The following is a 13,752-nucleotide window of genomic DNA, read 5'->3' on the forward strand; positions in this document are numbered from 1 at the left end:
ACCTGTGATGTGACAGATATGATGAGCGTGTGGTCTGACACCTGTGATGTGACAGATATGATGAGCGTGTGGTCTGACACCTGTGATGTTGTGTCAGATATGACGAGCGTGTGGTCTGACACCTGTGATGTTGTGACAGATATGACGAGCGTGTGGACTGACACCTGTGATGATGTGACAGATATGACGAGCGTGTGGTCTGACACCTGTGATGTGACAGATATGACGAGCGTGTGGTCTGACACCTGTGATGATGTGACAGATATGACGAGCGTGTGGTCCGACACCTGTGATGATGTGACAGGTGTGACGAGCATGTGGACTGACACCTGTGATGATGTGACAGATATGACGAGCGTGTGGTCTGACACATGTGATGTGACAGATATGACGAGCGTGTGGTCTGACACCTGTGATGATGTGACGAGCGTGTGGTCAGACACCTGTGATGATGTGACAGATATGACGAGCGTGTGGTCTGACACCTGTGATATGTGACAGATATGACAAGCGTGTGGTCTGACACCTGTGATATGTGACAGATATGACAAGTGTGTGGTCTGACACCTGTGATGATGTGACAGATATGACGAGCGTGTGGTCTGACACCTGTGATATGTGACAGATATGACAAGCGTGTGGTCTGACACCTGTGATATGTGACAGATATGACAAGTGTGTGGTCTGACACCTGTGATGATGTGACAGATATGACGAGCGTGTGGTCTGACACCTGTGATGTGACAGATATGACGAGCGTGTGGTCTGACACCTGTGATGTTGTGTCAGATATGACGAGCGTGTGGTCTGACACCTGTGATGATGTGACAGATATGACGAGCGTGTGGTCCGACACCTGTGATGATGTGACAGGTGTGACGAGCATGTGGACTGACACCTGTGATGATGTGACAGATATGACGAGCGTGTGGTCTGACACATGTGATGTGACAGATATGACGAGCGTGTGGTCTGACACCTGTGATGATGTGACGAGCGTGTGGTCAGACACCTGTGATGATGTGACAGATATGACAAGTGTGTGGTCTGACACCTGTGATGATGTGACGAGCATGTGGTCTGTGATATCACACCTTTAAAGGGACATCACGGTAAACCAATTTTTATTTTGTATTTTTTCATATTATTGGGTATATCTTTAAAAAAATATCCTTATGAAAAATAACCATTCGAATTTGATGATATATGTATATAAAAAACATCAATTATTAATTATAAAAAGGTTATCACAATTCGTTGATCAATAGTCTGAATATGCAAATTTTGTGACATATATACGATAACACGCATGCGCACAACACACTAAAACACCTGAAAACAAAAATGGCTTCCAATGTGAATCGACTGCGGTTGAAAACGATAACAGCTTCCGCAATGAAGAGAATAATTGGAAAATGGGTCAAACACAATCCTAGAATTAAACTGGGGAAGCAGTACAATACAGTTCAAACATGAAAACAGCAGTAATACGGACGCTGCTCGTATTCTGCTTGATTGCTGGATAGTAGGTCATGACAATCTCGGTAATATTTATACAGTCTGTACCAGTACATCGCTACTGTCACTATACTATATGTACGGTGTTTACACTTATTTAGACATAAATATATGTGCCGGAATATATACAGAACGTGTTATTTAACATTTAAACCACTGTATAATATCGTTGTCCAACTAATCCAATTCGCCTTGTAAACTATCGTGTGTTTGTACATGTGTTGCCTCGATTTCAAAACAGTTACGTGATGATTTAAAAATAATTTCCGCGCTAAATTTAGAGGGGGATTCCCAACTAAATCAAGTGGTCAAGCTGGACATGAGGATCGACTGTGAACATTGGGACAGCACAGAAACATAACTGGAAAGGAACAAAACATGTACATTCATTGAAAATTACAACGTTTTTACCGTGATGTCCCTTTAATTGTTTATTGGTCTACTAACTCACTCACAGTCGAGTACACGTAATTATCTGAACATGGATGTATAAATATTTTTATGTCCTGTTTGAAAAGAGAAAACAAGACAAGACACACGGCTGGAAAGTAAAATCACATGGATCTCAATCACTGTATGATAATTTAACAAAACACATACCCGTTTATCATTGCGAGAGGTTTACAGTTTAACAAGTTTTTAGTATTAGTTATAATTATTCATGATGGACTAAACTTATGGTTTTATGGTTTTAATGATTAATACCTATGGTATAATCATTAACTGAATGTTTAATTATATTAATGTATTTTATTGATGATGACGAGTGGGCTATGGCTACCATATATTTGTACGAGTTCCTTTTATACCTTCTTCATAAATTTACAGTAACGTTTTCTTATGTAATGTGCTGTCTGTCTCTACGACTGATGTAATGTGCCGTCTGTCTCTACGACTGATGTAATGTGCCGTCTGTCTCAACGACTGATGTAATGTGCCGTCTGTCTCTACGACTGATGTAATGTGCCGTCTGTCTCTACGACTGATGTAATGTGCCGTCTGTCTCAACGACTGATGTAATGTGCCGTCTGTCTCTACGACTGATGTAATGTGCCGTCTGTCTCTACGACTGATGTAATGTGCCGTCTGTCTCTACGACTGATGTAATGTGCCGTCTGTCTCAACGACTGATGTAATGTGCCGTCTGTCTCTACGACTGATGTAATGTGCCGTCTGTCTCTACGACTGATGTAATGTGCCGTCTGTCTCTACGACTGATGTAATGTGCCGTCTGTCTCTACGACTGATGTAATGTGCCGTCTGTCTCTACGACTGATCGTGGTAAATTATGAGTAGTGCAATTCTAAATGTAATAGCAATTTTCATAATGTGTTGAATTTTAAACACACTCGGTTATATTCAATTAGATGTGAACATGTGCTTCCATGAGATGATGTTGACAGTAAGTCCATGAGATGATGTTGACAGTAAGCCCATGGGTTATAGGATACTTCAACCATTTGAATTTTGAGCTATAACCATAGTACTTTAGTGTCCTGTATCCAGGATACTGGTTTTTATTCAACAGCAGAGAAAGTTTATGTTTATTTAAATATTAATATGTGACTGTGTGAGGATTGGAGTGACTGTGTGAGGATTGGTGTGACTGTGTGAGGATTGGTGTGACTGTGTGAGGATTGGTGTGACTGTGTGAGGATTGGTGTGACTGTGTGAGGATTGGTGTGACTGTGTGAGGATTGGTGTGACTGTGTGAGGATTGGTGTGACTGTGTGAGGATTGGTGTTACTGTGAGGATTGGTGTGACTGTGTGAGGATTGGTGTGACTGTGAGGATTGGTGTGACTGTGAGGATTGGTGTGACTGTGTGAGGATTGGTGTGACTGTGTGAGGATTGGTGTGTCTGTGTGAGGATTGGTGTGACTGTGTGAGGATTGGTGTGTCTGTGAGGATTGGTGTTACTGTGTGAGGATTGGTGTGACTGTGTGAGGATTGGTGTGACTGTGTGAGGATTGGTGTGACTGTGAGGATTGGTGTGACTGTGTGAGGATTGGTGTGACTGTGAGGATTGGTGTGTCTGTGAGGATTGGTGTGACTGTGAGGATTGGTGTGACTGTGAGGATTGGTGTGACTGTGTGAGGATTGGTGTGACTGTGTGAGGATTGGTGTGACTGTGTGAGGATTGGTGTGACTGTGTGAGGATTGGTGTGACTGTGAGGATTGGTGTGACTGTGTGAGGATTGGTGTGACTGTGAGGATTGGTGTGACTGTGTGAGGATTGGTGTTACTGTGTGAAGATTTCTGACTTTGTGTACTCCTGATAGTGATGGCTATAAAGAGACTATCTGCTGATGGAAATGTTGTCTGCCTCAATAAAACTGAGTACACAGATAACATTTAGTATCTCAGCATAATTAGACCGATGTCAGAACATAATAACAATACAATTTTTCTGATGTCTACCAATGATCTTAAAGGAAAATGCTTTCAGTATTTCCTTTAAAAAATGAAATGCTTGCAGACATCAATATAACACGTCTATCTGTTACATAACCCAAGCACTTGGTAATTCCTGGAAGTAAAATGAAGACACAATACACCAATAAGAATTTCCTGTGAGATTTTTACTCTCTCTCACACTGACAAGATAATAGCAGAGGTCTAGACCTATGTTTGGACTAGATTGGTTTTATGTTTCCGTTGGACATATAGCTACGATCATGGCCATTTCCGGCATCAATTTTATTGCTCTTTTATGTTATCTAGTTGCCGGTTTTTGTGCAATGGACGTATTGCCTCATTTTTACTTGATCCATAAGTTGGTAGATTTAGTGTGGCCTCGTGATTATGTCAATCTGACAATCACAGATAGAGGGTGTCATAACCTTTCCCTATCAGGACCCCTTCAACAGGAACCCTTCAACAGGAACACCAAACACACAAAGGGACATGCAATGTAAAATGATTATTATAGGAATGTTATATCATCCCCCTTCAGGAAACCAGTTCGACTTATTTTAATATTTCTAGGATATATTCTTATCAATGATCCCAATCTGTCTGGGCAGGGTAAGAGTTATACATGTATGACCCCAGGAGGTCACCAGACTTGTGGTCATCTTACGTGCCTTTACACTGTATCGGGCTACACAGCATCATTTTTCTTCTCATATGATTGATGTGCTGTCCTTCTTTCACCATATCACATCCCAGTATCAGTTTGATTTAATTTGTGCTGCAAAAAGTTGTCTAAATGAAAAGTAATGTATATCTCAATAGATGGTCACTCAGTGGGAAATCTCTGACCATCAGACTGGTCAGTATAATGTATATCTCAATAGATGGTCACTCAGTGGGAAATCTCTGACCATCAAACTGGTCAGTATAATGTATATCTCAATAGATGGTCACTCAGTGGGAAATCTCTGACCATCAAACTGGTCAGTATAATGTATATCTCAATAGATGGTCACTCAGAGGGAAATCTCTGACCATCAAACTGGTCAGTATAATGTATATCTCAATAGATGGTCACTCAGTGGGAAATCTCTGACCATCAAACTGGTCAGTATATAATGTATATCTCAATAGATGGTCACTCAGTGGGAAATCTCTGACCATCAGACTGGTCAGTATAATGTATATCTCAATAGATGGTCACTCAGTGGGAAATCTCTGACCATCAAACTGGTCAGTATAATGTATATCTCAATAGATGGTCACTCAGTGGGAAATCTCTGACCATCAAACTGGTCAGTATAATGTATATCTCAATAGATGTTCACTCAGTGAGAAATCTCTGACCATCAAACTGGTCAGTATAATGTATATATCTCAATAGATGGTCACTCAGTGGGAAATCTCTGACCATCAAACTGGTCAGTATAATGTATATCTCAATAGATGGTCACTCAGTGGGAAATCTCTGACCATCAAACTGGTCAGTATAATGTATATCTCAATAGATGTTCACTCAGTGAGAAATCTCTGACCATCAAACTGGTCAGTATAATGTATATATCTCAATAGATGGTCACTCAGTGGGAAATCTCTGACCATCAAACTGGTCAGTATATAATGTATATCTCAATAGATGGTCACTCAGTGGGAAATCTCTGACCATCAAACTGGTCAGTATAATGTATATCTCAATAGATGGTCACTCAGTGGGAAATCTCTGACCATCAAACTGGTTAGTATAATGTATATAATTATCTCAACAGACTGTCACTCAGTGGGAAATCTCTGACCATCAAACTGGTCAGTATAATGTATATCTCAATAGATGGTCACTCAGTGAGAAATCTATGACCATCAAACTGGCCTGTATAATGTATATCTCAATAGATGGTCACTCAGTGGGAAATCTCTGACCATCAAACTGGTTAGTATAATGTATATAATTATCTCAACAGACTGTCACTCAGTGGGAAATCTCTGACCATCAAACTGGTCAGTATAATGTATATCTCAATAGATGGTCACTCAGTGAGAAATCTCTGACCATCAAACTGGTCAGTATAATGTATATCTCAATAGATGGTCACTCAGTGGGAAATCTCTGACCATCAAACTGGTTAGTATAATGTATATAATTATCTCAACAGACTGTCACTCAGTGGGAAATCTCTGACCATCAAACTGGTCAGTATAATGTATATCTCAATAGATGGTCACTCAGTGAGAAATCTATGACCATCAAACTGGCCTGTATAATGTATATCTCAATAGATGGTCACTCAGTGGGAAATCTATGACCATCAAACTGGCCTGTATAATGTATATCTCAATAGATGGTCACTCAGTGGGAAATCTCTGACCATCAAACTGGTTAGTATAATGTATATAATTATCTCAACAGACTGTCACTCAGTGGGAAATCTCTGACCATCAAACTGGTCAGTATAATGTATATCTCAATAGATGGTCACTCAGTGAGAAATCTCTGACCATCAAACTGGTCAGTATAATGTATATCTCAATAGATGGTCACTCAGAGGGAAATCTCTGACCATCAAACTGGTCAGTGTAATGTATATCTCAATAGATGTTCACTCAGTGAGAAATCTCTGACCATCAAACTGGTCAGTATAATGTATATATCTCAATAGATGGTCACTCAGTGGGAAATCTCTGACCATCAAACTGGTCAGTATAATGTATATCTCAATAGATGGTCACTCAGTGGGAAATCTCTGACCATCAAACTGGTCAGTATAATGTATATCTCAATAGATGGTCACTCAGTGGGAAATCTCTGACCATCAAACTGGTCAGTATATAATGTATATCTCAATAGATGGTCACTCAGTGGGAAATCTCTGACCATCAAACTGGTCAGTATAATGTATATCTCAATAGATGGTCACTCAGAGGGAAATCTCTGACCATCAAACTGGTCAGTATAATGTATATCTCAATAGATGGTCACTCAGAGGGAAATCTCTGACCATCAAACTGGTCAGTATAATGTATATCTCAATAGATGGTCACTCAGTTGGAAATCTCTGACCATCAAACTGGTTAGTATAATGTATATAATTATCTCAACAGACTGTCACTCAGTAGGAAATCTCTGACCATCAAACTGGTCAGTATAATGTATATCTCAATAGATGGTCACTCAGTGAGAAATCTCTGACCATCAAACTGGTCAGTATAATGTATATCTCAATAGATGGTCACTCAGAGGGAAATCTCTGACCATCAAACTGGTCAGTATAATGTATATCTCAATAGATGGTCACTCAGTGGGAAATCTCTGACCATCAAACTGGTTAGTATAATGTATATAATTATCTCAACAGACTGTCACTCAGTGGGAAATCTCTGACCATCAAACTGGTCAGTATAATGTATATCTCAATAGATGGTCACTCAGTGAGAAATCTATGACCATCAAACTGGCCTGTATAATGTATATCTCAATAGATGGTCACTCAGTGGGAAATCTCTGACCATCAAACTGGTTAGTATAATGTATATAATTATCTCAACAGACTGTCACTCAGTGGGAAATCTCTGACCATCAAACTGGTCAGTATAATGTATATCTCAATAGATGGTCACTCAGTGAGAAATCTCTGACCATCAAACTGGTCAGTATAATGTATATCTCAATAGATGGTCACTCAGTGGGAAATCTCTGACCATCAAACTGGTTAGTATAATGTATATAATTATCTCAACAGACTGTCACTCAGTGGGAAATCTCTGACCATCAAACTGGTCAGTATAATGTATATCTCAATAGATGGTCACTCAGTGAGAAATCTATGACCATCAAACTGGCCTGTATAATGTATATCTCAATAGATGGTCACTCAGTGGGAAATCTATGACCATCAAACTGGCCTGTATAATGTATATCTCAATAGATGGTCACTCAGTGGGAAATCTCTGACCATCAAACTGGTTAGTATAATGTATATAATTATCTCAACAGACTGTCACTCAGTGGGAAATCTCTGACCATCAAACTGGTCAGTATAATGTATATCTCAATAGATGGTCACTCAGTGAGAAATCTCTGACCATCAAACTGGTCAGTATAATGTATATCTCAATAGATGGTCACTCAGAGGGAAATCTCTGACCATCAAACTGGTCAGTATAATGTATATCTCAATAGATGTTCACTCAGTGAGAAATCTCTGACCATCAAACTGGTCAGTATAATGTATATATCTCAATAGATGGTCACTCAGTGGGAAATCTCTGACCATCAAACTGGTCAGTATAATGTATATCTCAATAGATGGTCACTCAGTGGGAAATCTCTGACCATCAAACTGGTCAGTATAATGTATATCTCAATAGATGGTCACTCAGTGGGAAATCTCTGACCATCAAACTGGTCAGTATATAATGTATATCTCAATAGATGGTCACTCAGTGGGAAATCTCTGACCATCAAACTGGTCAGTATAATGTATATCTCAATAGATGGTCACTCAGAGGGAAATCTCTGACCATCAAACTGGTCAGTATAATGTATATCTCAATAGATGGTCACTCAGAGGGAAATCTCTGACCATCAAACTGGTCAGTATAATGTATATCTCAATAGATGGTCACTCAGTTGGAAATCTCTGACCATCAAACTGGTTAGTATAATGTATATAATTATCTCAACAGACTGTCACTCAGTAGGAAATCTCTGACCATCAAACTGGTCAGTATAATGTATATCTCAATAGATGGTCACTCAGTGAGAAATCTCTGACCATCAAACTGGTCAGTATAATGTATATCTCAATAGATGGTCACTCAGAGGGAAATCTCTGACCATCAAACTGGTCAGTATAATGTATATCTCAATAGATGGTCACTCAGAGGGAAATCTCTGACCATCAAACTGGTCAGTATAATGTATATCTCAATAGATGGTCACTCAGTGGGAAATCTCTGACCATCAAACTGGTTAGTATAATGTATATAATTATCTCAACAGACTGTCACTCAGTGGGAAATCTCTGACCATCAAACTGGTCAGTATAATGTATATCTCAATAGATGGTCACTCAGTGGGAAATCTCTGACCATCAAACTGGTCAGTATAATGTATATCTCAACAGATGGTCACTCAGTGGGAAATCTCTGACCATCAAACTGGTCAGTATAATGTATATCTCAATAGATGGTCACTCAGTGGGAAATCTCTGACCATCAAACTGGTCAGTATAATGTATATCTCAATAGATGGTCACTCAGAGGGAAATCTCTGACCATCAAACTGGTCAGTATAATGTATATCTCAATAGATGGTCACTCAGTGGGAAATCTCTGACCATCAAACTGGTCAGTATAATGTATATCTCAATAGATGGTCACTCAGTGGGAAATCTATGACCATCAAACTGGCCTGTATAATGTATATCTCAATAGATGGTCACTCAGTGGGAAATCTCTGACCATCAAACTGGTCAGTATAAGGTATATCTCAATTGATGGTCACTCAGTGGGAAATCTCTGAGGTAATATAGTTTACACATTTGATCCCTGTGACTTCAAGGTCATTTGTATAAATTTGACATGAGTATATAACAGATATTACCAGCCCAGTATTATAACCTTATAGGGAACAGAGTATATAACAGATATTACTAGCCCAGTATTATAACCTTATGGGGAACAGAGTTTTTTTTAAAGTAAAAAAATGCAGCACCACATCATGAAACTCACTTTTCCTACAGTCAGCTGAGCTAATTACAACACCAACACAACAACTGTAATTATGTATTTCACTCAATATTTATTCCAGTGTCCAGTTAGTGTGTTATATAATAGAGAAGGGAATCCTTTTTTTCTGTCATCCATCCATGTGTCCAGTCTGTAAGAGGGTGTACTTGGTGATAAATTGCTGGTTGAGATCTCCCTCTAGACATTTTACAGCTCTGAAGTGGATTGTACCAGCGTCTTCTGGCCGGCCCTGTGGATGAGTCTGTTCCAGTTGGATATAGTCAATCCAAAGATCTGTAAACAAAAAATTAAACAACATAAGGTCAGTCATCCATTTGATCAAAGCATACTACTGGTGCAATATCATGACTCTTGGCTTGTGAGTTACATTTGACTACTACTGTGACCATGGAATTTCTACCCATTCATTTGACCCCTGTGACCATGGAATTTCTACACATATATTTGACCTTGTGACCTTGAAAGTATTGGCCGGTCAAGGTTATTAATTTGTTTAGATAGTAATACATTACATTTATAAACAAGTGGCCCAGAGGGCCTGTATCGCTCACCTGGCTGGATTTCACCAAATGTCAAAATAATGTTCATGTTCAATTTGTTAATATATTTATATTTGTGGATGTCGAACAATGCTATATATGGTTATGGGGTTAGGATCTCAATGGTTTCAAAAATATAACCAACAAACTAAGTCCCTAGGGTTGAGGAAATACCCCAGGGCCTACATTTATAACAGGTTTGTGTTTATCTCTCAATACCAAGCAATGCTATATATGGATATGAGGAAGGGATCTCGATGGTTTAAAGCATTTACCTCAATACTGCTATTGGCCTGCCCCTCCCAAAGAACCATCCACTTAATTAAAAGGGTGTCATTTTCAAAATTTCATGGTCACCATACGAAAAGCATCATGTTTTTCTGTTGCCAGTTGGCTGGACGATGGATTTCAATGTCCATGTGGTATATTATTGTATTATGTGATATACTATTGTATGTGGTATACTATTGTATTTGGTATATTATTGTATGTGGTATACTATTGTATTATGTGGTATACTATTGTATGTGGTATACTATTGTACTGTGTGGTATACTATTGTATTATGTGGTATACTATTGTATTATGTGGTATACTATTGTATTATGTGGTATACTATTGTATGTGGTATACTATTGTACTGTGTGGTATACTATTGTATTATGTGGTATACTATTGTATACATGTGGTATACTATTGTATTATGTGGTATACTATTGTATGTGGTATACTATTGTACTGTGTGGTATACTATTGTACTGTGTGGTATACTATTGTATGTGGTATACTATTGTACTGTGTGGTATACTATTGTACTGTGTGGTATACTATTGTACTGTTTGGTATACTATTGTATTATGTGGTATACTATTGTATTATGTGGTATACTATTGTATGTGGTATACTATTGTATTATGTGGTATACTATTGTATTATGTGGTATACTATTGTATGTGGTATACTATTGTACTGTGTGGTATACTATTGTATTATGTGGTACACTATTGTATCATGTGGTATACTATTGTACTGTGTGGTATACTATTGTACTGTGTGGTATACTATTGTACTGTGTGGTATACTATTGTATTATGTGGTATACTATTGTATGTGGTATACTGTTGTACTGTGTAGTATACTATTGTATTATGTGGTATACTATTGTATTATGTGGTATACTATTGTACTGTGTGGTATACTATTGTATTATGTGTTATAATATTGTATGTGGTATACTATTGTATGTGATATAACTCCAGCAATACATGGAAGTGGACACATGGATTGAACTCTAATTTCTCATTCATGACAAAGTCAATTAAGTTATATACTGATGTGACAAGTGGTAGCAACAAAAATTAGTTATAATAGTAAGAATTTCCTATGTACAAAGGACAATAACTCCTGCAAAATATAGAATATTAATACAGTTCAAAATTCATCTGTAATCCATTATGAATAAGCCACATACAAACTTTCAATAAAGGATTGAATGTTCCTTTGGTCAATTTAATGGGGTGATGAATAGATTTGATCTTGAGACAAATTTAATGAACTGCAAACAAATTCAACATGAACTGGTTTTGCCACCTCGGAACAAAGTGATCCCCAAGTGTGAGCCATGCTTTGCAGGTGACACAAGAACCTCAGGTGTTTCAGTGAAGTCAAAAGTATTCTGAAACCTCATTGTTTTCAAACATCCAGGTATTAAAAATAATTTGATTTTTTTTGGAAACAATGAGGTTTTAGAAATAGAAATATTGAAAAAGATTTTATGGGAGAATAATAAAACTACTTAGATATCTTACGAGGCATACAAAAAACTTTAAAATTTGCAGTGGATGGTAGTATAAAAGTCATGAGGGAAATAACATTTCATGTTGAGGACTGACTCAGTTCTACAGTATTGACTGACTAATATAGTGACAAGCTACTTTGCTGTAAATTGAATGAGAATTTTATGATCTTGCCTCTGAATTAGAACAGTTACACAACCAGACTGATATAAAATCACAGAACATCGACTTACTACTGTATGCCACGCCTGGGAGTTGTGCCAGTCATGCTGGCAGCAAACCTATAATTTAGGAGATGTAATGGTGGGCATGTCTTCGCTGATATACAGTAATTAATACAATTGCTAAAGTGATCAATCTACTCTGTTCATATCCTAAGCAAGATCTGCTGCTACATGGCAAATAACCCAATTTATTGATTAACCATTTCGATAAAAATAACATAAAAAATAAACTAACTTAGTAATTTTGAAGTGGTGATCATAAGACCCAATGACATCTAATATTGCCTTGTTAGTACTGGTTTCCTCTTCATTACTTTCTCAGGACAAACTATTAGGAAGGTTGGAGCCCAGGGTTATTGATCTAAACAATATAGTTAACTGATCTAGTGAGACAGTATACCAGTAATCTAGAGAGACAGTATACCAGTAATCTACTGATCTAGTGAGACAGTATACCAGTAATATACTGATCTAGTGAGACAGTATACCAGTAATCTACTGATCTAGAGAGACAGTATACCAGTAATCTACTGATCTAGAGAGACAGTATACCAGCAATCGACTGATCTAGAGAGACAGTATACCAGTAATCTACTGATCTAGTGAGACAGTATACCAGTAATCTACTGATCTAGATAGGCAGTATACCAGTAATCTACTGATCTAGTGAGACAGTATACCAGTAATTTACTGATCTAGTGAGACAGTATACCAGTAATCTACTGATCTAGTGAGACAGTATACCAGTAATCTACTGATCTAGAGAGACAGTATACCAGTAAACTACTGATCTAGAGAGACAGTATACCAGTAATCTACTGATCTAGTGAGACAGTATACCAGTAATATACTGATCTAGAGAGACAGTATACCAGTAATCTACTGATCTAGAGAGACAGTATACCAGTAATCTACTGATCTAGAGAGACAGTATACCAGTAATATACTGATATAGTGAGACAGTATACCAGTAATCTACTTATCTAGAGAGACAGTATACCAGTAATATACTGACCTAGTGAGACAGTATACCAGTAATTAACTGATCTAGAGAGACAGTATACCAGTAATCTACTGATCTAGAGAGACAGTATACCAGTAATCTAGTGAGACAGTATACCAGTAATATACTGATCTAGTGAGACAGTATACCAGTAATATACTGACCTAGTGAGACAGTATACCAGTAATATACTGATCTAGTGAGACAGTATACCAGTAATATACTGATTTAGTGAGACAGTATACCAGTAATCTACTGATCTAGTGAGACAGTATACCAGTAATATACTGATCTGGTGAGACAGTATACCAGTAATATACTGATCTAGAGAGACAGTATACCAGTAATCTACTGATCTAGAGAGACAGTATACATGTACCAGTAATCTGCTAATTAACAAAGTACAAGTAACTTACCAGCATCTGTAGACCCAAACTCTGTCACTGCATCCTCATAAGCCTGGCGTAGGAGTTTCATCTTGGGTTTGGCCTGAAATAAACAATTACATGCCTT

General features: G+C 37.9%; 1 protein-coding gene across 1 annotated transcript in view; it reads right to left on the reverse strand.

Annotated features, from left to right (window-relative positions):
* Nucleotides 1-9,706: 9,706 nt before the first annotated feature.
* The window catches only part of LOC117322465 (U3 small nucleolar RNA-associated protein 6 homolog), a 170,165-nt gene continuing 166,119 nt past the window's right edge, over nt 9,707-13,752 (reverse strand). The window contains exons 21-22 of the mRNA XM_033877397.1: nt 13,656-13,728; nt 9,707-9,950 (exon numbers count right to left, since the gene is read on the reverse strand). Of these exons, the coding sequence (XP_033733288.1) occupies nt 9,787-9,950; nt 13,656-13,728 (237 nt within the window). The 3' untranslated portion in view covers nt 9,707-9,786. The remainder of the gene's footprint in view (nt 9,951-13,655; nt 13,729-13,752) is intronic.

Source organism: Pecten maximus, chromosome 1 (assembly GCF_902652985.1).
Source record: "Pecten maximus chromosome 1, xPecMax1.1, whole genome shotgun sequence".
NCBI classification, from domain to species: Eukaryota; Metazoa; Mollusca; class Bivalvia; order Pectinida; family Pectinidae; genus Pecten; species Pecten maximus.